Genomic DNA, 22,987 nt, shown 5'->3' on the forward strand with positions numbered 1-22,987 from the left:
AAGTATTTGACCCCTTCGACTTAGTACTTGGTGGCAAAACCCTTGTTGGCAATCACAGAGGTCAGACGTTTCTTGTAGTTGGCCACCAGGTTTGCACGCATCTCAGGAGGGATTTTGTCCCACTCCTCTTTGCAGATCCTCTCCAAGTCATTAAGGTTTCGAGGCTGACGTTTGGCAACTCGAATCTTCAGCTCCTCCACAGATTTTCTATGGGATTAAGGTCTGGAGACTGGCTAGGCCACTCCAGGACCTTAATGTGCTTCTTCTTGAGCCACTCCTTTGTTGCCTTGGCTGTGTGTTTTGGGTCAATGTCATGCTGGAATACCCATCCACGACCCATTTTCAATGCCCTGGGTGAGGGAAGGAGGTTCTCACCCAAGATTTGACGGTACATGGCCCCGTCCATCGTCCCTTTGATGCGGTGCAGTTGTCCTGTCCCCTTAGCAGAAAAACACCCCCAAAGCATAATGTTTCCACCTCCATGTTTGACGGTGGGGATGGTGTTCTTGGGGTCATTCCTCCTCCTCCAAACACGGCGAGTTGAGTTGATGCCAAAGAGCTCGATTTTGGTCTCATCTGACCACAACACTTTCACCCAGTTCTCCTCTGAATCATTCAGATGTTCATTGGCAAACTTCTGACGGGCCTGTACATGTGCTTTCTTTAGCAGGGGGACCTTGCTCAAAGAGAGTGCTCCTAATCTCAGCTCGTTACCTGTATAAAAGACACCTGGGAGCCAGAAATCTTGCTGATTGATAGGGGATCAAATACTTATTTCCCTCATTAACATGCAAATCAATTTATAACTTTTTTGAAATGCGTTTCTCTGGATTTTTTTGTTGTTATTCTGTCTCTCACTGTTAAAATACACCTACCATTAAAATTATAGACTGATCATTTCTTTGTCAGTGTGCAAACGTAAAAAATCAGCAGGGGATCAAATACTTTTTTCCCTCACTGTACAGTAATTGATGATTTACCTCTTCTTCAGTTGTTTTCTTTCTTCCTTCTAATTTAGTTTCTTCAATCTTTCCTTTCTTTGCTTTATGCTTCTGATCCTTATCTTCGGGATTTCATTCTTCTTTTTTAAATGTTTTTGTAATATTTCACCAAGGTTTTATTTGTATTTGGTGTTAATTATTACTTCATTTATCTGTATTGTTGATTTTTAGTATTTTATTCCATCAAGAAACAATATATATTTTAATAATTTTAGGAGCTCATACTTTCAGTGACTTTCTTTCTCTCTCTCTCTCTCTCTCTCTCTGTACCTGTAAGTAAAGTTCAAACCAAACACCTCTCTAGTCTATCTCTCGGTCTCTGTCTGCAAGCTCAGTTTTCAAAGATGATCTCTAAACACTAAGTGAGGCATAAGTTCATTGTTTATTTATTGAACAAAATTAAAATCTACAAAAATAAAACCCAATGTCCCCCCCCTCTTTCTCTCCATCTCAGTCCCTATAACTGTAAGTGGTTCAAAAATCTAAAAAGTGAGTTTACAAAAAATAACATCTATTAAATGAACACATCTCTCTCCCTCTCTCTCTCTCTCTCTCTCTCTCTCTCTCCTCGTCTCTCAGACACACTGAAGTGATGCAACATCCAATCAGACTGTTATAGCACCCCCCCTCCCATTCCCTGGACATCTAAAATCTTTCTCTCTCTCTCTCTCTCTCTCTCTCTCTCCAACTGCAAGAGACCTTTTCAAGCGTTTCTTCGATTTCTCTATTGTGAAAAGGTGACAATAACATATAATACCCAAGTTAATACAGACACTGGACATTGAGCGGTTAGTGTTATTAAAAAAATGCTCCACACAACTTTAAGAACACATTTAGTCCAAAGTGCAATATAATACAGATTTATTAAAGAAAATAGAAACATAGAAAACAGACTGAAGACAGGTTTTTCCATCAATTCAAATTCAGATTCTAGAAGCCAAGAAGTGTTTTCATCACAGTAGTGATTCTAATCCAGTCACAGAGGGCTCCAGTCCAGCAGGTTTATCTAATTAAGACAATGTAATTACCCACATTGAGGACCTAACAGAGAGTTTCCCTTCCATTGGTTTAGTTCTGTGAATAATTATTTAAATTAACTAATTATCAGCTGAAGGTGGAATCGGTATGAGAAGCCCTCTGTCCCCAAAAGATCTGATCTGAAGAACACAGCTTTGCATTGCTGGTCAGCACTGTAGATATAGGCTTTTAAACAGCAGTATTGGGGTACAAGATCTGATTTACATTTCTTCAGCAATGGCTGTTAATGCCTAGAAAAACAAGTCTCAAAATAGGATATTCATTATGACCTGAGGAAAAATAGACTTTGTTTTTAAAGTGCACAGACTAAAACAATATATTTCAGAAGTTTTGTAACTGGCCAGCCTGTTTATAATAATATAAGATAATTTTAAATATGCAGCATTAAAAAAGAAAGTATAAAAGCAATTCCTCTCTCTCTGTTTCTCCCTCTGTCTATAAATGTAGCTCTGGAATAATTAAGAGACCACTCCAAGTTCAGAAATCAATGTTAAGTGGTCTCTCAATTTTTTCCAGAGCTGTACATGTATATGTGTGTGTGTGCCTGTAAAAAAAGTGCACGTCTCTCTCACTCTCTGTGTCTTTCAGTGCATCTTTGTATTTCTGTCATTGCATCCTCCCTGATGGTCTCTAGCGGGAGTGTGTCTCTGTAGCAGCTGGAGCACAGTGACCCCTGCTGGCTGGCTCATTTCATTGCACTCCCCCAATCTACTGGGTGGTTGTGACAGCAGAGTAAATGACATCGTCACTATTGGGGAGGAAGGTCTGTTCTCTCTCAGGTCCCCTTTTCTTGGACTTGAACATTACACTGGTATAGTTGACATCATCTGTGTGGGGAGGGGCAGCACAGCTCTGGAGAGAGAGAGAGAGAGAGAGAGAGAGAGAGAGAGAGAGAGAGAGAGAGAGAGGGAATATTCAATACAGACACACTGACTGACTGAATGTTTACATTCTCTTTCATTTTAAAAAGCTGCATTGCTGTATAGTAACTCCCTGTGACAGTTTAGACCGTCTGGGAGAGGTGTTAAGAATGAAACCCTTCTAATAACCCTTCTGGTTATGGATGTGCAATTTTAATAATGTAGTTGGTTTTCTTTTTAATTATTTGTTTTGTTTTGTACATGTATACATTTTTGTGGTCAGAGGTCGGAGGTTAAGGGGGGTATAAAGTTAAGGTGGCAGCTAGATAAAGGGAGGGCAGCCTTGGTTAAGGATATCAAATTGGATTACCTCTTTTTTTTTTACGGGTGGGTTGTCGAAATACCTCTATACTCTTCACTTTTGCACTTATGGGTTTTTACACTATACACTCTATTTAGTTTTGTTTATAATATCAATCACAACACTTTGTGTTCTGAGGTTCGTGACTGTTTCCCCTGTTTTGAATTACTCTGCTGCATATGTATTTTTTTTGTGAAAACATTTTTAATCCTCATCAAGTAAACTAAGGATCATGGCTCTGTTATTATTGCTCTGCACACAACACTGCCATAGGAAATAGCTTGAACCCTGAGTCCTTCCCTGTTTTTTGTGACTGTCTGCGGGACAGTGCCACTCGGCTGCGCAACACTAACCCTTTCCACACTATAGCTGTGCATAGAGCCTAAGCAGGAACGTATGCTCAATGTATTATAATTACAGAGACAGACAGAAATGCACATATTGACATATGAGATGAGAGAATCCCTGAGTACCATTCACACAATAGGACAGTAGACAGAGAGAGAGCGGGGTTCCTACAGACAAACCGAGTGGCTGAACTTTGTAACTGCATTGATAGAGAGAGGAGGTTTCAGAGAAGCCTCCAGTTATAATCAGACACAATCAGACAGAAACCACTGTGCTGCTTTACCATGATTTCTTCAGGGCTGTGATAAACTGACTCAGGCCTCTCCTCGGCTTGATCAGAAGGGACTCTATCTATAAATGACAAAGCGCAAGACAAATCTATACATATCTGAAGCAGAATTAGGAAAGGCTCTCAACAAAAGACCTAAAGAGAACATTTAATACATATGATACATACATATTCTAGTGCTACAGCCATGAATCAGTCATTATACATTGTAGAAATATGTTATCATTAAAAATAAATGTCCTGGAAAAGCACACAATGAAATTTATGTGAACTCAATACAGCCCTGTATTGCTTGTATTTCCCGTCCGTAAGGACAGGGTGTTTATAAACCTGTGGGGAAAACTGTACTTTCTGAAATGGGAAACACATATAGACAAAATCACAGAGCACTCACTCCCACAGACAGCTGATCTAGCCTGCGTAGATCTAGCTCTAAGAGGTTAATGATCTGTTCATCAATCCCAGGTTATAAGTAAGTATAATAGTATAACTGTTTTAAAACCTTCAATCTTGAATTGCATCTATACTTGGGCTCCATGACTCCCTTTGTCCATGGGCCAAAATCCATTGTCCCACCATCCGCAATTTTGACCACAGCAGATGAAACAGCTTTACTAATTCTGCAAGCAATGCTTTATCAACATATGTCAGTGTGTTGGACAGATTTGCCTTCTTGTGATTCACTGCTATAATAGGCTAGAGATTCCTCTTTTCACACTTTTCAGACAAAAGAGATAGACCGACCCTTTTTTCCCTCCTTCTTCGTTTTCTTCATCTTCATCACCAGAAAGATGATGAAGACGAGGAGCAGAAGCACACAGAAGGCAGCAGCTGCAGATACCACCTCCACCATCGGAAACTTGCCCCCTTCACAAACAGACAACACTTTAGTTAGTTTAATAAATACACTACTGGTCAAAAGTTTTAGAACACCCCCATTTTTCCATTTTTTATTGAAATGTAAGCATTTCAAGTCCAGTGAATAACCTGAAATAGTACAAAGGTAAGCAGTAAACTGCCAGAGGTTAACAAAACAAGTTTAGGTTACCAAAAACTGAACAATAATGTCCATTTCATAGTTATATAGTGTGTTCCTACAGCCTCTTAAGTATTATTTGGCAGTTTTACGCACAGCTCCTGTAAATATAAGTTACACTGTATTCCTACAATGCGCACATCCTTTGAAAGCTTATTCTCTTCGCTACCAGCACATTTCATTCTCAAAAACATCTGATTTACAATTTCCGTGTCGCCTGCCATCATTCAGAGCCTAGTCGGGGTAAACACGCAGTTTCTCTGGTGGGGGGGGTGGTCTCATTCAGACTATCACAGATCATTCAGTTTCGATAGGATTTCTTTGCAAATAAGCTTGTTTTGTTCAGAACAACCTAACGATTAATCCAGTGTATATTATTTGATGTTCTGTCAAATCGCAGTTCAGATCCAATTATGTAAAATCGTTGTGTATTAGTACACTGCAAACAGAGATTTCCATTCGACATTTTGAGCTCACTACGGATGTGTGTTCCTTCTACAAAAACGTGGATATTCTTGTTTTCATCAGTAGACTGTCTGGTTCCAGAATTTGTAATTATTGTCAATATTTTATTTTGTTTAGGTAGTGTATGTAACAACTGAGCTTTGAAATAAGAATGACTGACTTATAAAGCGTTTATAAACAAAAACAACACACCTTGAGGTATGTGTTGAATGCACTGCTGTATCCATATGATTATTATTTACTAAAAAGACACAGATTGCTGAAATGATGTTTTATTGCTGATCATCAAACACACAACAAAACATTAAATCTCCAACTGGAAGTTAAGTAAACCTACACCACAAAAAGTAGTGCCCTCATGGGGGTGCTAATACTCTGTTAATATATGCCTGATTATGTTTTGCAAATAATTAATTGATGCAGTTTTCCTGCCATAATCTTACGTCTCTGAGAAAGTTCAACATTAACAGAATAGAATCAGTGAATTTCATGTAATAATAACAGCAAATAACACCATACAAGTAAGATGAAGATTACAAATCCATAATGACATTATGTGATCTCACTGCAATCGAAACCCAATCCATTACAGTCATTGCAGACAGGGAAATGGCAAATAATGTCCTGTCTTGTATCCTGACCTGAAGCTCCTCTGTCACTGACTACAGGTCCAGTTCCTCACCTGGTCCAGCCTCTATCTTTATGGTCCAGTCCTGGCTCACTCTCTCCAGCCCCTGTCTCTCCACACTGCACCGGATCCTCTCAGAGCTCTGGGGCTGAAGGACCAGCTGGGAGCTGATGGTGCTCTTGTTGCGCTCACTGGTGCCGCCCTGCAGGCTGTTCCCTGTACTGTCCCTCCAGATCAGTTCAGTGTTTTCCTCACAGTCGAACCCACAGGTGAGGGAGCAGGTCAGGGTGACAGCAGAGCCCTTCTGTGCCTCTTCACTCAGGTTTGAACTCACTGGAAACACAACTACATCTGCATTAATGTGGCTCATTATATACACCGATCAGCCATAACATTATGACCACCTGCCTAATATTATGTATGTCCCCCTTTTGCCACCAAAACAACCCTAACCCGTCGAGGCATGGACTCCACTAGACCTCTGAAGGTGTGCTGTGGTATCTGGCACCAAGACGTTTACAGCAGATCCTTTAAGTCCTGTAAGTTGCGAGGTGGGGCCTCCATGGATCGGACTTGTTTGTCCAGCACATCCCACAGATGCTCGATTGGATTGAGATCTGGGGAATTTGGAGTCAACACCTTGAACTCGTGATTCATCAGACCAGGCCACCTTCTCCCATTGCTCCGTGGTCCAGTTCTGATGCTCACGTGCCCATTGTAGGCTCTTTCGGCAGTGGACAGGGGTCAGCATGGGCACCCTGACTGGTCTGCGGCTACGCAGCCCCAGACGCAACAAACTGCGATGCACTGTGTGTTCTGACACCTTTCTATCAGAACCAGCATTCACTTTTTCAGCAATTTGAGCTACAGTAGCTCGTCTGTTGGATCGGACCACACGGGCCAGCCTTCGCTCCCCACGTGCATCAATGAGCCTTGGCTGCCCATGACCCTGTCGCCGGTTCAGTGTTTTTCCTTCCTTGGACCACTTTTGATAGATACTGACCACTGCAGACCAGGAACACTCCACAATAGCTTCAGTTTTGGAGATGCTCTGACCCAGTCGTCTAGCCATCACAATGTGGCCCTTGTCAAAGTCCCTCAGATCCTTACGCTGCCCATTTTTCCTGCTTCTTACACATCAACTCTGAGGACAAAATGTTCACTTTCTGCCTAATATATCCCACCCACTGACAGGTGCCATGATAACGAGATTATCAGTGTTATTCACTTCACCTGTCAGTGCTCATAATGTTATGGCTGATCAGTGTACATTCTATAGTAAATTCTCTGCTACAGTATTATTGTCTTCACAGATCAAAGAGATACATATTTCATAAACTTCTTTAAAAAAATATAAACACAAAATACCTGTTATATTTAAGGATATTCTTTGGGTTTCACTTACCTGACAGTGTGTTCAGAGCAAACGTCCTGTGGGTCTTTTTGGGTCCAGAGTCCTTGTCTCTCTGACAGCAGTACAGCCCAGCGTCCCCCGTCTGCACATTGTGTATCAGCAGTGAGGAGTTGGCTGACATCACCGCTCTCCCACTGTGTGGGACTGTCCCTTTCAGAGGCGTTTCAGTCAGGGATCTTAAGCTGTACAGCACCACGGCCTGGCTGGTACGAGATTGTCTGTAGGTCCACCGCAGTGTCTCTCCTGGTCCCAGACTGACAGGAGCCACACAGGACAGGAGCAGGAGCCGCCCCACTGTGGAGAACAGCTCGTCTGGAACACATGCAGAGGGTGAAATACATTAATAAATAGTTCAAATTATGAGTGAAAATAGAGGATATTTTTAAAACTAAACAGAAACATAACACAAATTGAATATAAAAGTTGCACAGCAATCATTTTCATTTTTTTTTCCTGATTCTGAACATATTTTAATTGACTAGCCAAAGATAAAGAAGGAGATTTATATACAAAAATAATAGAAAACGTATTACAAATAACAAGTAGAAGTTAAAACATACAGCAAAAAAATCATAAGGAAGAATAATTATAAAATACTGAAAAAAAAGAAGCCGAAGTAAATAAAAGTAATTAACACCTGTGAGGAAGTTGTCCCCTATAATAATCAGGACGAGCAGCCCAGGTGTAATTAGATGGCAAGTTCAGCTCACAACAAAACAAAACATGGCTGAAAGCTGATGAAAAAACAAATACACATTTTATTTGTAGTCCATGTATATCAATCAAGTCTCCTATACACAAAGAAATACATATTCAATTTGCTTGGGAGCTCAAATCCTTGTATGTTCTTTCCCTCTCCTTTATAGCTTTGGATCAAACCAATCAATCTGTGTTAAGGAGAACCCAGTTGCTATTAACAACAAGGCAATACATAAATAACCCACATTATATCAAATACACCTGTTTAAAGTGTATAATTACAAACGAAATACGTACAACCAGCGTCATTATTCCCATTAATGAGAGTTGGGTACGATTTGATTATATAAAACACATCAACTCGATGCCCCCCAACACACACATGGAATAACCAAGAGGAAAATTAGCGGACAGAAGAAAATTCACATACCTGTAAAGAAAATCAAAAGCAAACAAAACAAATGCCTACCACATTAAACGCTGCAAGAAGCAAAATGCAGTTTAAGACGTGACCCTCATGTGGTTTCAGGGCAGGAAAACCTCCCCACGTAACCAAACCAGATACGTATTGATTAGGTAAATATCATACCGCTATCATAGTGATGTATATCCTAACAACAGTTTCATCAGATTGAACAGTCAAACAAATGACAAATAAAAACAGTAACAATAAAAACATGGCCATTTCCTGCTTAAGGGATGAGAGGCAAAGCCGCTTTATCACAACACCAGACAAAATGACGAAGGAGAGGAATATGAACAATAAAAACAATCAAAAACCATGCTAATAAATAAACACATGCTAAGTTAAATAAATGCCAGAAAAGGAAAGAGGAAACAATAAGAAGAGAGTGAAGAAAGAGCAGGATGAAATAAATAAATCACAGAGTCTGTACCTGAGAGTGTAGTGGTGTAGGACTCAGAGGTCTTCATCTCGCCTCGCTCTGTCAGGACACAAGTCCAGCTCTTGTTGTGGTCTGACTGTCGCAGTGTCACCGAGAGTTGACTGTGGACTCCCCTGAGCTCTGTGATACTGTATCTGTCTCTCTCGTCCTTCGGTGGGACTCCGCTCTCGTCCCTCCAGGACAGAGTCAATCCCTGTGGGGTCTCAGAGCAGCTTCCAGCGCCCCCCCCACAGTCCAGCCCACACTTCAGAGTGAGTCTGTCTCCGGCCCTCAGACACGCAGATGAACTGGAACTAACAGAGACTGGAGAACAGAAACACATAGTTATACATCTGCAAATACTCTGGGTTACATCCATCATTTAAAATAATTATTAGTTTAATAAGCATGTTCCATTAAGACTAATTAACTCCTCTTATTGTTTCAGGTCTCAGCCTTGAGAGGGCTGTACAGACTGCAGGTCAGACTGAGAGAAGGTCTGAGTGTCACCATGTGTGTCTGTCCCTAATCATCTGGAGAGTTTTCTCTGGGCTGAACTCGGTATAGTTTAATGACAATTATTATTAAATAAAGTGTTTAAATACTACAAAATAACCTGTATATGTGTGTATATAAAGAATGAAGTATGAAGTATGTATGCAGCTCGGACACTGCAGTGTCAATAACAATTGACACACCGACCCTTTCAATTAATGGTTAACCATCAGGTCGCTGCACACTTACTGGAGAGCAGGAAGAGAGTAACAGGTAATCCAGATGTATAATGCTTTCCATTGACATACTGATGACAGGTGTACTGTCCAGTGTCCCGTGTCCTGAGTCTGTCTATGTGCAGAGAGCTGTTAGACCCCAGTCTCAGTCTGCCAGCTCTGTCTGGATCTGTGTCTGTGATCATCCCACCACGGCTCAGTTCTACAGTTGTCTCGGATCTGTGTTTAAACACCCAGGATATATAGGAGTTGTCATATTCTCTCAGTCCGTCACAAGGCACTGTCACTGAGGCACCCAGAGTGGAGTACAGGAATACAGCTGGGGAGAGAAAGCACAGGAGAACATCACACACACACACACACACAGTACAGACACACAGACGCACACACACACACACACACACACACACACACAGTACAGACACACAGACGCACACACACACACACACACACACACACACAGTACAGACACACAGACGCACACACACACACACACACACACACACACACACACACAGTACAGACACACAGACGCACACACACACACACACACACACACACACACACACACAGTACGCACTGAACTAACACAGTGCAACACAGTCCAACACACACACACACACGCAAACACACAGTACACACTGAATTAACACAGTGTAACACAGTCCAACATCACACACGGATTTCACATTGACCTAACACAGTGTAACACAGTCCAATATACACACACACACAGTACCATCACAATAGACACATTGGGTGTGATTCTCTGAAGTGAGGGAGGGCAGTAATTTATCAGACTTACTATAACACACTGACCGCTCGTCTTTTCACACAATGTCCATAAATCATTTGACAAACTGCAAAATGTAATACATTAAATTCATACTTCTGGTCTTACTGAGTGAGTAAATTTACCAACACTGCAATATCGGGGCCATGGTGTCTGTACAGAGATTTGCAGAATAGTTATGTTATGTTATGTTATGTTAAGAAATCTGACTCTGACAACTTATACACATAGACTCACACGTGCTTTATTCTGTGTGTCTCGATTCACACAAGCATCTCTGTCACCGACACGTCCCTCTCCCAACCCTGCAGCACAACACACACTCACACACACTGTGAACAGAACCGCACTGCGGACATGACAGAGGGACATCACACTGCAGCGTTCATTGCGGTGAGTACTGATCAGCTAATCAGTTAGCAGTTTTAAACTGAGAGGATTTCTGAGAGAGGGATAGATCTCTGTGAAAAAATAAAAATATAATTATCTCATAACATACTTTCTATCTTTTAACTTCCTCAGCTTACCCCTTCCCTTTATCTCTCTCTCTCTCTCTCTCTCTCTCTCTCTCTCTCTCTCTCTCTCTCTCTCTCTCTCTCCCTTCTCTTTCTTTTTTCTAACCAACATCCTCCCTTCTCTACATTAATTTCCTATAACTAGTCTCAATACGACACAAAGCACAGCAAATAACACAGTACAACTATACTGTGGAACAAATAAATAACAGTTTATATGTGTGTAATGAACAATGTATGAACAATGAATTAATAATTTCCTATTTTATATATGGAGGGAGAAAGAAAGCGACAGACAGCTTTAATGACTGTCAAATGGATTGTTTATTCAAATCATAACTCATCAGTTTATTAGCCCAATTGATGTAGTTTATGTGTTTGCTAGTCTCTGATATTAAAGGACTAGTGGACAGTTTCTGTTCCCCTGTCATCACTGTGTAGATGTACATCCTATAACTTCAACAATAGCCAGCAGGTTCATAGATCAGCCATAATCACGACAGAACCCTATAGGACTAACTCCTCCGAAGCAGACAAACTTAAACTGAAATCCTGTGACAGAATCAGTCTCCTGCCTATAGTTCAGTACCAACAAAGATGATGTGAAAGTGAGGAGGGAAATAGATGCTCCCTTACCTTCCACTCCCAACCTCTGAGCCCATTCAGAGAGACAGGAGAGAGAGATGAGGAGAGGAAAGATAGCAGACCTCATTTCAGGGACACACCTTCAGCAACCAGCAGAACTGCTGCTGCTCAGCGTGAGCCAGAGAGAGGAAATGATGAAGAGGAAAGAAGACAAGAAAGGCCACTCTGTAAAGACATTTATTTTTAAAATGAGGAAGTGTTAGAGCTGCCTGTGGGTCTTTTCTGTGTTGCCACATAGTTTTATTAAACAAGACACACACTCACATGAGATGAGTTTTAGGGAATGTTGGAAAGCAGAAATAAGAAACCTCTCTCTCTCACTATCTATCTATCTATCTATCTTTCTATCTATCTATCTATCTATCTATCTATCTATCTATCTATCTATCTATATCTTTCACATATAACAGTATTGTTCAGCACTACATATTCACAAACGTCTATAGATACAGAGGCCATGCAATTAATTTTGAGGCTTGTTAAGGTCATTTTGTGCACCTGAATTAATTGGTTTTGGATAATTATGCAAACATGACACTTCCATTTTATTTTATTTTTTGTTTTCTTATGTTTCAGTTTTTGCTTTGGATGTGTGGAGGTGTTCGTGTATCTAACACATTACTTCCTACTTCAAAGTGTCATGAAGCAAGCTTTATAGCAACAGAATGTGAAAACTGAGAGAAACTGAATACTTTTGCAAGGGAATACATATATATATATACATGTGTGTTTAAAGAGAGATAGTAGAGAAAGTTAAATAGATCAAATCATGCTTACTTACACACATAACAGAATAAGACAGGAAATGTATCACAGGATCCAACAAGAAACACAAAGAGAACATTTTAACTATGAGAGAACTTAAGCTCAAATAAATGGTACAAATTGAGAGACATCCCTTTTGTCTCTTTCTCTCTCAATATATTCTCTCTCGTTATGAGTGAATGTGCTTGCATGCTTATCTCATTTCCTCTTTCTCTCTTTCTCTCCCTACTCCTGTATTATTCTCTCTCAATACCTCCCTGTGGTACTGTAGGCTGTAGTGTTAACAGCATTATCTGTTGGCAAAGAAAGCAACAGAGCAACACAAAATACGCAGTCAAGCAAAAGCAATTTAATTTTATATTATTATTATTATTCATAGTAGTAGTGGTAGTAATCATCAATAAGGAAATGCAAGAACATTATACAGGACATTTCCACAGCTCCTCCTGTCAGAAAGGGCAGTTGTATTGGGATTGGAAAATAAATCTCGTCAACAGATTACTGCTAGAGAGAGTATGGGAGGCAACAGTTGTGTGTGTGTGTGTGTGTGTATATGTGTGTGTGTATGTGTGTGTGTGTGTGTGTGTATGTGTGTGTGTATATGTGTGTGTGTATGTGTGTGTGTATATTTGTGTTTGTGTATATGTGTGTGTGTGTGTATGTGTGTGTGTATATGTATGTGTGTGTGTGTATGTGTGTATATGTGTGTTTGTGTATATGTGTGTGTGTGTGTGTGTGTGTGTATATGTATGTGTGTGTGTGTGTGTGTATGTGTGTGTGTGTGTGTGTGTGTATGTGTGTGTGTGTGTGTGTGTGTGTGTGTGTGTGTGTGTTTCCCTTACACAGATTCCCCTAAGTGTGCTAAGTGTGCTAAGACACAGCAGTATTAATATGTCAGCACAGTGGACAGAGAGCAGAAGACACAGCAATATTAATATGTCAGCACAGTGGACAGAGAGCAGAAGACACAGCAATATTAATATGACACCACAGTGGACAGAGAGCAGATGACACAGCAATATTAATATGACACCACAGTGGACAGAGAGCAGAAGACACAGCAATATTAATATGTCACCACAGTGGACAGAGAGCAGAAGACACAGCAGTATTAATATGACACCACAGTGGACAGAGAGCAGAAGACACAGCAATATTAATATGTCAGCACAGTGGACAGAGAGCAGAAGACACAGAAATATTAATGTGACACCACAGTGGACAGAGAGCAGAAGACACAGCAATATTAATGTGACACCACAGTGGACAGAGAGCAGAAAATCACAATATTAATATGACACCACAGTGGACAGAGAGCAGAAGACACAGCAATATTAATATGACACCACAATGGACAGAGAGCAGAAGACACAGCAATATTAATGTGTCACCACAGTGGACAGAGAGCAGAAGACACAGCAATATTAATATGACACCACAGTGGACAGAGAGCAGAAGACACAGCAATATTAATATGACACTTCGTGCTCCGTTTCTCAGACTCTGTCGGCTCTTCTGAGAAGCTGCTCGGCCCACGTCCAATGGCGACAGACAAATATATTCACAATTTGCCTCCCTTTCCGTAATCGCTTCTGAAAATGTTGCAGCAGCTGTTTTATTTTTTCAGCACTTCCAAATCTCGCAGCCACTGCAAATCTCGCTGCCCCTGCTTTATTTTTTCAGCAGTTGCACTTCAGGGCCACCGTATGTCCTTTATTGAAATAACAAATTTATTCTCAGAGTGTAATTTAAGACCCTTGCACTTTCTATCATGTCCACGGAAACCCCTCTAGTGTTCAGGTGTCGGTACTGCAGCTCCTCTAGTTGACAGCAGAGAGCAGGGAGTAGACCGCTGCAGTGTCCTCTCTCTCTCGTCTCCTCTCTGCTTGCTGTCTGTCTCCGTTGAACAACACTTGGGCGTAGCTGGTGTCTCCGCAGTCTTCATACAGGTCAGCCTTGAACAGCAAAGAAAAAGCAATAACACGGAGAATAAAAAAAAAAAAAATGAATCCTCTCTCCAATGTTGTGGCTCTGCTGCTTGCACTGAGGGACTCGCAGATGTGAGATGTGTGTGTGTGTGTGCGTGTGTGTGAGTGTCTGAGTGTGAGTGTGTGTACGTGTGCATGTGTGTTCCAAATAAGGAGTCTGTCTCTGAATGCTTTGTTCAGTTCACTTCCTCGGCCAGTCAGTTCAGGTCAAGACACATAATTCAGGTTGGCGATTGCCCTCTTAGTTCAGTGGGTTTAGTTGAACACCTTCTGGATCTACTCACCACCCCATCAGCAGGCTGTCCTGCACCTGACAAAAGCACAGAAGAGAAAGTTGCCAGTTTGCAATGCAATCTCTCTGTGCTCTTACAGATCAAGAGATTTCCTGTTATAAAGGCCAGTTTGCAGTGTAACATTATTTAACAACAACAAATGCAACATTTGTCATCAACTGATAGAAAGGTCCCTCTTCCAAAGCATCCAAAACAACCCCAGGCATTACAGAAGGATTTTCCACACACCTGAGCGTCCTTTCCTGCTCTTCCTCATGTAAGTCCTGATGGCAACAACACAGACCAGCAAGATAATGATAGCCACACTGGACACTGCTGCAGTCACTGCTAGTCCAGCCTGTCCGCCTGCTGGACACAGAGCGAGAGAGAGAGAGAGTATTAGAGAGACCAACGGCGGTAACACCACACTCCTACTAAAAGCCAGGTTGCAGAACTAGTTCCTTCTCCAAAGTATATACAACTTTCACTTCTACTGGTTGTTCTCCGGTGATGTTAATAGAGTGACCTCCCACTGTGCGTTTACCTGATACCACAACAGTGATGTCCTGCTCCACCCTCTCCAGCCCCTCTCTGACCACGCTGCACCAGATCCTCTCAGAGCTCTGCAGCTCAGGGACCAGCAGCCAGGAGCTGAGGGTGTTGTTCACTCGCTCAGCAGGACCGCCCTGCAGGCTGCATCCTGCACTGTCCCTCCAGGTCAATTCAGTGTTTTTATCACAGACGTCCTCGCAGGTGAGGGAGCAAGTAAGGTTGATGCCAGAGCCCTTCTGTATCCCTCCAGTCGGGTCTGAGCTCACTGAGACACAAGCACAAAGGGAGACACTTCAGCACAAATCCGCTGGGATAGACCTTGTCATATTTAAAGGTTGAATACAAACCGCGGATCAAGAGGGACAACATTAGGAATCAGGGACAAACTGACAGACTGAGAAACAACCGAACACGCACTGGACCTCACAAATTAAAGCTCTCGGCCCCCACTGTCCTTTAATTTCCTCCTGAAGTGCTGTGACTCCCTGTGATTTCTGTTCTTAATTCTTAAGAAGCAATCAATCAAGAAAACACCAAGAAGTAGCACTTGCCTCAGTGGCTTATTCACTTTAGTGACATCCCACTTGCTGTGTCGTGAAGTGTCATGAAGAACGAACTGCGGCGTAAGGGTGTGAGGCAGGAAATGGCTTGTGAAGTGGAGTGAAACATACCCTTGGGCAATCACCCTTTTCTGGGAACTAGAACTATCTCTTCTCTTACACATGAACCACAGTGTAAAGTATCAACCACACAAGTGCATGAATAATTTTAATCCAAACAGTTACAAAATATCAGATTGAATACATTTTTTGAGAATATATACTTTATTCTTAGAGAGAGAAAGAGAAAGAATCAGAGAACACAAGGACTCAGACTCTCATGTCATCCACACACTTCAAATAAAAGCACTTTCTCACAACACACACAGCCGACCCGCTTCACTCACCCTCTACAATGTGGAGAGCCAGCCTCCACAACTCTTTCTTCACAGAGGAGCCGCTGTACAGAGAGCACAGGTAAATCCCAGAATGCTGTGCGGAGAGGGCAGGGAGAACCAGTGAGGAATTGGCTGCCATCTTTACTCCAGGTACCACAGTGGGGTTAATGGGAGAGACTTTCCAATCAGAGGACAGAGAGAATAGGGTGTGTCCTATAGGGTCGTCCCATGTCCTGAGGAACCACTCCAGCTTCTCTCCCTGTCCCAGGGTCTGAGTGACATTGATGGCGCAAGGCAACGTCACAGAGCTGCCCACCACCCGGTACACCTGCTGTATCCCATCTATGAAGGGAGAGACAGAGTGTGGGAGAAACAAAGTTTGCAGCACGTTTGAATTAAACCCTGAGATACAGAAAGAGGAGAGACAAAGAGAGAGACAGAGAGAGAAGAGAATGGAAAGGCTTGTTTTAGCACTGATAGTAGGTAAGAAATGCACAAAAAGAGAATGAGAGACTGAGAGACAGTAAAAGAAATAGACAGAAAGAGGGAGAGGTGGGAGGAAAAGAGCAGCAGAACAGGCCCATTGTAGTAACAGGCAACAGTTCAGAGTTAATACCACAGCAGAGTGACAGACCAGAGGGAAAGGGGCAGGACTTCACCATTCAAATATCTGCCCCTAGAAGCTCCAAAAAGTCAGATATACTGGGCAATTGCCACTATGCAAGTAAACCTGTGACCGTCGTACCTGTGAGTTCAGTGGTGAATGTTGACGTGACCCTCTGGGATCCCTCCTGCGTCAGGTCGCATCTCCACTGGGTGTTGTGGTCTGAGGGCTGCAGAGTCAGTGTCAGAACAGAGTGACACACAGACTCATTTCTAACTGTGTACCTGCTGCCCTGCAGGGCATCCCCTCTCCCGTTAACCCAGCCCACTCTCACGCCCTTGGGTGGAGGGTTGCATGGCTCAATAGCACTGGATGTGGATATAAAGCAATGAAGCTCAATCTCAGTGCCCGATTTCAAGTCCGTTTGCAGACTGACCGTAACTGGGGAGAGAGAAGAGCACAGCAGTTCCAGTCAGTGACCCTGTTCTCTATGATAGGTGGTATCTTTTAATTAATTTACAACATCAAAAAATATGGACATCTACCCAGACAGATGGACAGACAGAGAAAGAGAGAGACACTCAGAAATAAAGTGACAGAATGAGGCAGACAGACAGGCTATAGAGACATGGTTCAGTCTGAGAGACAGAGTGGGAGAAAGAGAAATTGTGTCTAAGTCTTAACAGGAATGCAAGAACCATTATTCTAGTGTGTGCCAATTAAAAAAAAAACCACAGAAACCTGCATGAAAGACAAATTAAAAGACTGTATAATATAGAGAGTTGTAGTGCAGTGAACCCTGATGCCACACAGAAAAAGACAGAATAACACAGACAGGGGGCAGTGCTGACACTGATGGCAGTGAGAGACAAACACAGAGATGTCAGTAAGTGAAACAAAGAGAGGAAGAGCGAGGGAAGGAGAGATACATAAATAGAGGCAGGTGAACAGAGGGAACAGCTCTGCTATAACACACTGTTCAGGAGATGAAGTGTAACAGATGTTCCAGGTGTGTTTCTGTGGGAACAGGTGTAGACTCCAGCATCCGGTGATTTGAGCCTCTCTATGTGCAGAGAGCAGTCAGACCCCACACTCAGTCTCCCAGCTCGCTCCACATCTGTGACTTTCCCAAGCTTAACCACTTCAGTGTCTGGTCTGAATTTCCTACTCAACATCCACGTAGTTGAAGGGCAATGTTGATGGGTCACCCCAACACAAGGCAGGATCGCACTCCCTCCCACAGAGGAGTACAGCGTGTCACCTGGGGTTCGGATACAAACACAAACACATTATATACTTTTCATATAATACATTATTTAAAATATTTTCCAGCTTGTGCAATCATCCTTTCTCAGAGAACAAACATGTTTCTCATTCTCATGTCTTACAGCTGAGCATTTCATTGGCTGAATATTATGCTTATTATTTATTAACAGACACCCTTGCCGGTTGAACTGACTAATTAACCAATTAATTACCTTGCATTTATTATGCAAATAGCTTGCACCCATTTAACCACTTTTCTTCGGGCCTCGATCTCGATTGATTGCTGAATTAAAGCATTTGATTACGCATCTGGTCCCACAGAGACCCAACTCATTCTGTAGGTCACCGCTTAATTGATCAATTTATAAAGGCATGGAAACATTGAATTCAGATGTCCTCAGGTCCTTGAGGAGACTGTGTTCCCTTAACTTAACAAAAGACTATTCTAGATTGGCTTAATTAATTACTCACTAACTGCTGCTTTAAAGAGTGATATATATATATATATATATATATATATATATATATATATATATATATATACAACTGACTGGATGATGGCCCTTGAGGACTGGATTTGAGGAACAACGCACCCGTGCGGAAGAGGACTTTTTCACACATATCATGCATAACTGAAACTCACATCATCCCTATAGGTTTCTGTTGTGAAATAATAATGTATTTGGGGCAGATTTAATGTGTCACTAATATAATTTGCTACATTCCCTCAGAAAATAATCCTGCAGAGATGATGCTGAGAGATTCAATATTGATTGAGTTTGTCTGGAAATCATACGTGAAGACATCCCTTTACAAGCAAAACCCAAAGGACAGGAGGTGGAAAAATTTAAGTAGGGTGTTCCTTTTTAATTGTATTATTGTTCAGAAGATGTTCTTCATACAGAAGGGATCTGAAACCAATCTATTAATCTCAGCCATTCTCGTAGTGCATTCAATATGAAGATTGTATCACAAAATCCATTGAGACTCGTAATGAAATAGATTGTCCTGTGTGTGACCAGTTGAGGGCAAAGCCATCGCCAGGCCTCTGGTTTAGTTTTCAGCCTTCTGAGGAACAATGTTTTCAGGTTGTGTAACTACTCTGAAGCTGTGTAAATGATGCCGTTTCTGCTCCTGTTGTGCAACTAAGCTGTATTTTTTTTATGTTATGTGTCTTCATCTGTTGTGTAAATGTTATTTTGTTATTGCGTGGTGTAACAGCATGATGATTCTGGCTGGAGACGACAGATTCAGTATTTGAAGGCCAATCTCTTTCTCCCACATAACAGGACACTGTGGTGACATTTGTGGAAGAGAAAGTGAGACCTGGGCTTTTGAAACAATAACAAACACAGAGAAAAACTAACTGACCTCTGGCGCAAACCAGAAAACCTCAAGAGCAAAGGAAAGGGTATGAGGAGAAAATAAAAACATGTGACTGCCTACCACAGCAGGACACAGGTATGACACAGAGATTGTCTGACCTTGACCCAAGTGATTTGTCACATACATAATATTTCAGACAATATTATACAGCTGTTAATCACTTCAACATTAATCATCACTTTAGAAACAGTTTATAATATATTATAACAGATAGCTACACTATTGCAACAAGAAGTCAACAAAGTGCTCTAACTAAAAACTGTTTATGTTTTTAATTTTATAAACACCAAATCACTTACTGACAAAAAGTAAGAGAAGAGTGAAATGTGTGTTAATAAGAGGCAGTAAACAGAGGACCCTTATTACAAGATTTGTTAATAGTTTGCATGTTGTAAATACTTTATATTTGTGCACTCAATAAAAACAATGGTAGGGTTAGTGACTAATATGAAAATAAATATTATTCTGAATTTAAAGTTGCCCCAAGACATATTTTCAAAGATACAATTACTGCTAAATACAGTAAGATAAGCATTATGCCCTAGCACAATTATAAACTAGAAAATATAAATGCTACTTATAACATGATAATAGCCAGCTTCTATTGATGTATGTTATAACTACATGTATAGATATAACAACTTTACAAATACATATGTGTTAATAGTGTGTTTATTACACAGGGTTACAATTCATCTAGTATACAAATCTACAGTGATAATATATGTGCCTCGACTGCTGTAAAGTGCTAGGTAAAGTGGTATCCCAGAACTCAGCACAGTGGATCCTTTCCCTTACCAGATGATTTAATTCCCAGTACCAACTCTGATCCCTGTCCCAACCCGGAATCTGTGCTCCAGACAGGGACAAAGAGAAACAGCAGGAGAGATTGACAGGCCATCCCTCCACTCCTTCATTACATGCTTCTTCTGCTCAGGGTAGAAATGTGTGCACAGGGATCAGCTGACCTTTGCCGACAAGTGGTTTTGCTCACTTCCTGTCAGCTGCCAATGTGCCTAAAATAAGACAGACCAATACTGGTCAATCAGGCCCCCCACCTCCCTCACCCCCGGCACACTCTGAACAACGGCATGGTTAGGAGGCTGGATTTCTGTGTTTTATTTATTTAATCAATCATTTTGTATCCTGTCTTTCCTCCCTACTTTTATTGTATGTTTTAGATTATTCTCTTTCTCTAAACCAGATTCTCAATTTATTTCTTTTGTTCCTTCCTTATGTATTAATCTATATCATATTATTTCCTTCTCAAATATATACATTCCTTTATTTCCCTGTGTTCATGTCTCATTCACTCCTTTTGCTGCTGCTTTAGTCTTTTTCTTTCTTGGTGTGTCTATTTTTGTGTTCTTCTTTCTCTTCCTTTTCTCAATTTTACCACACATTGTAGCAGATGTGTCTTCTATGAAACAAGTGCAATGGGTTACATATTTTTTAGTAACCTCCCCTCCCGGACATTTTCCATAACATTACAAGCAGAAAACCGCAATGTTTCCCTGGGTGATGACTCAACACTGTCAAGCGTGTGTCTTCATCTGAGGAAGGGGATGAATTGGTATTATTCAGCTCAGTTGAGGTCAAAGCCATTGCCAGGCCTCTGGTTTAGTTTTCAGCCTGCTGAGGAACAATGTTTTCAGGTTGTGTAACTTCTCTGTAGCTGTGTAAATGATGCTGTTTCCACTCCTGTTGTGCAACGAAGCTGTATTTTTGTAATGTTATGTGTTTTTATCTGTTGCGTAAATGTTATTTTGTTATTGCGTGATGTATTGTGTAACAGCATGATGATTCTGGCTGCAGTGAGGGATGACTCAGTATGGATAGCTGAGGGAGTGGAGGAGTGGTGTTTGATTCAGTATGTGTGCATCCGCAGAAGGGATGAGGTATTACTGTTTGGGTTTTAAGAGGAATCAGTGAGTGGCAGGAAGTGACCGACATGACTTCTCATCTGCTGTTTCCTGTTCACAAAAGACGTGGTGGTCACAAGCAAGGGTCGGGCGATCTATAGCACAGAGAGTCAGTCCCTTAGCTCTGTAGCACAGAGAGTCAGTCCCTTAGCGCTATAGCACACAGAGTCAGTCCCTTAGCTCTATAGCACAGAGAGTCAGTGCCTTAGCTCTATAGCACAGAGAGTCAGTGCCTTAGCTCTATAGCACAGAGAGTCAGGAGCCTGTTATCCCTCGAGGACTGGAGCTGTGGCCCTGCTGTGGCCCCTGTCAGTGCAGCCTGACTGTGGCGTACTCTGTGTTAGGGGCCTCAGTCCCTCCTGCAGTGGCCGGGTCTCTCTCTCTGGCTCTGCTGGTGTCAATCACAGCGTAGGTCACTGTGTCTGCAGCCTGATGGGGGAGACAGAGATATATACATTTCTACTCAAAGGTATTCATACACAATGAATGGAGTCAGTGGAGTTCAAAGGTCACACACACCGTGTCATATCTAATGATCACCAGCAATCCTTACAGCTGTCTCTCTGGGGCTGAATCAGTGTACCTCAAACAGTGAAGAGCTCTCGGTGACAGGCATGTGGGTTGATGAGGAATATGTATGACTTTAAATGGATGATTGAATAAAGAGTGTGAACTGTTTTCACTACTGCTGTATGTTTAGACTCCTGAGCAGAAGACACTGTGTGTCACAGTCCTGCAATCCCCACCTCCAGCCTCTTCTGTCTTCATCCCACCCAGGGCACTTAATTGATTGAGCTGAATTATTATCACTAATTATTACTGAACTGAGCCAATGAAACATGAACCCTTCCCAGGGTCTCAGTGCAGGTGCTGATGTATATTAACCTGCTGTCTTTTCTCAGGGCTGGACAGGACGAACGCTGGTCTGTGGGTTTAAGGTGCTGCTTTCCTGTGAAACACTGTGTATTTGTACTAGCTGTAATGTGACAATGTGACAACAGTGTGTGAACTCACTGCACTGGGATCAGCCACATCCTGGTTCCCTGGAAGAGAGGAGGAAGTGGATCAGAACCTCGAAACTTGAACCTTTTGAGCAGTACCTTCTAAAATTCTCTGCCATGACTCATGGAGCGACAGGCCCACCTCAATTAGAACTTACCAGTAAGTTCTTACTGCTCAAAGGGTTAAAGAGCTGAAAATATATATTAACAACACTGCCCCCTTCAGCACAGACTGAGGATAACAACACAGGGAAGAGCAATAACTACACAGTAGGGCCAGCGCTGTGTGGACTACAGGGCCCAGACTGGAGCAGTGCTGTGGAGACTATAGTGGCCAGACTGGAGCGGCGCTGTGTGGACTATAGGGCCCAGACTGGAGCGGCGCTGTGCGGACTATAGGATAGGACCCAGACTGGAGCAGCGCTGTGTGGACTATAGGACCCAGACTGGAGCAGCGCTGTGTGGAATATAGGACCCAGACTGGAGCCGTGCTGTGTGGACTATAGGGCCCAGACTGGAGCAGTGCTATGTGGACTATAGGATAGGGCCCAGACTGGAGCAGTGCTGTATGGACTATAGGATAGGGC

General features: G+C 42.0%; 1 protein-coding gene across 1 annotated transcript; it reads right to left on the reverse strand.

Moving 5' to 3' along the window:
* Nucleotides 1–1,845: 1,845 nt before the first annotated feature.
* Nucleotides 1,846–21,815, reverse strand: LOC136772069 (uncharacterized). The gene is made up of 15 exons (XM_066724761.1): nt 20,276–21,815; nt 17,802–18,086; nt 16,967–17,266; nt 16,231–16,563; nt 15,277–15,549; nt 14,982–15,101; nt 14,745–14,770; nt 14,295–14,427; nt 9,768–10,073; nt 9,036–9,347; nt 7,432–7,752; nt 6,081–6,371; nt 4,642–4,764; nt 3,892–3,959; nt 1,846–2,891 (listed from the first exon to the last, which is right to left on the reverse strand). Exons 1-15 carry the CDS (start codon nt 20,376–20,378, stop codon nt 2,748–2,750), a joined length of 3,138 nt encoding a protein of 1,045 aa, XP_066580858.1. The 5' UTR covers nt 20,379–21,815; the 3' UTR covers nt 1,846–2,747.
* Nucleotides 21,816–22,987: the final 1,172 nt, after the last annotated feature.

The sequence above is a fragment of the Amia ocellicauda genome, chromosome 15 (assembly GCF_036373705.1).
Source record: "Amia ocellicauda isolate fAmiCal2 chromosome 15, fAmiCal2.hap1, whole genome shotgun sequence".
In the NCBI taxonomy this organism is placed as follows: domain Eukaryota; kingdom Metazoa; phylum Chordata; class Actinopteri; order Amiiformes; family Amiidae; genus Amia; species Amia ocellicauda.

What these genes read in the sequence shown, in the direction of transcription:
- LOC136772069 (XM_066724761.1), bottom strand. Translation starts at nt 20,378, where the DNA reads ATGGCCTGTCAATCTCTCCTGCTGTTTCTCTTTGTCCCTGTCTGGAGC. An exon ending in TGCTCTGAACACACTGTCAG is followed by an intron (nt 6,372 to 7,431) that starts GTAAGTGAAACC and finishes ATGCAGATGTAG; the next exon opens with TTGTGTTTCCAGTGAGTTCA. An exon ending in ACAGCCCTGAAGAAATCATG is followed by an intron (nt 2,892 to 3,891) that starts GTAAAGCAGCAC and finishes CTCTCTCTCCAG; the next exon opens with AGCTGTGCTGCCCCTCCCCA.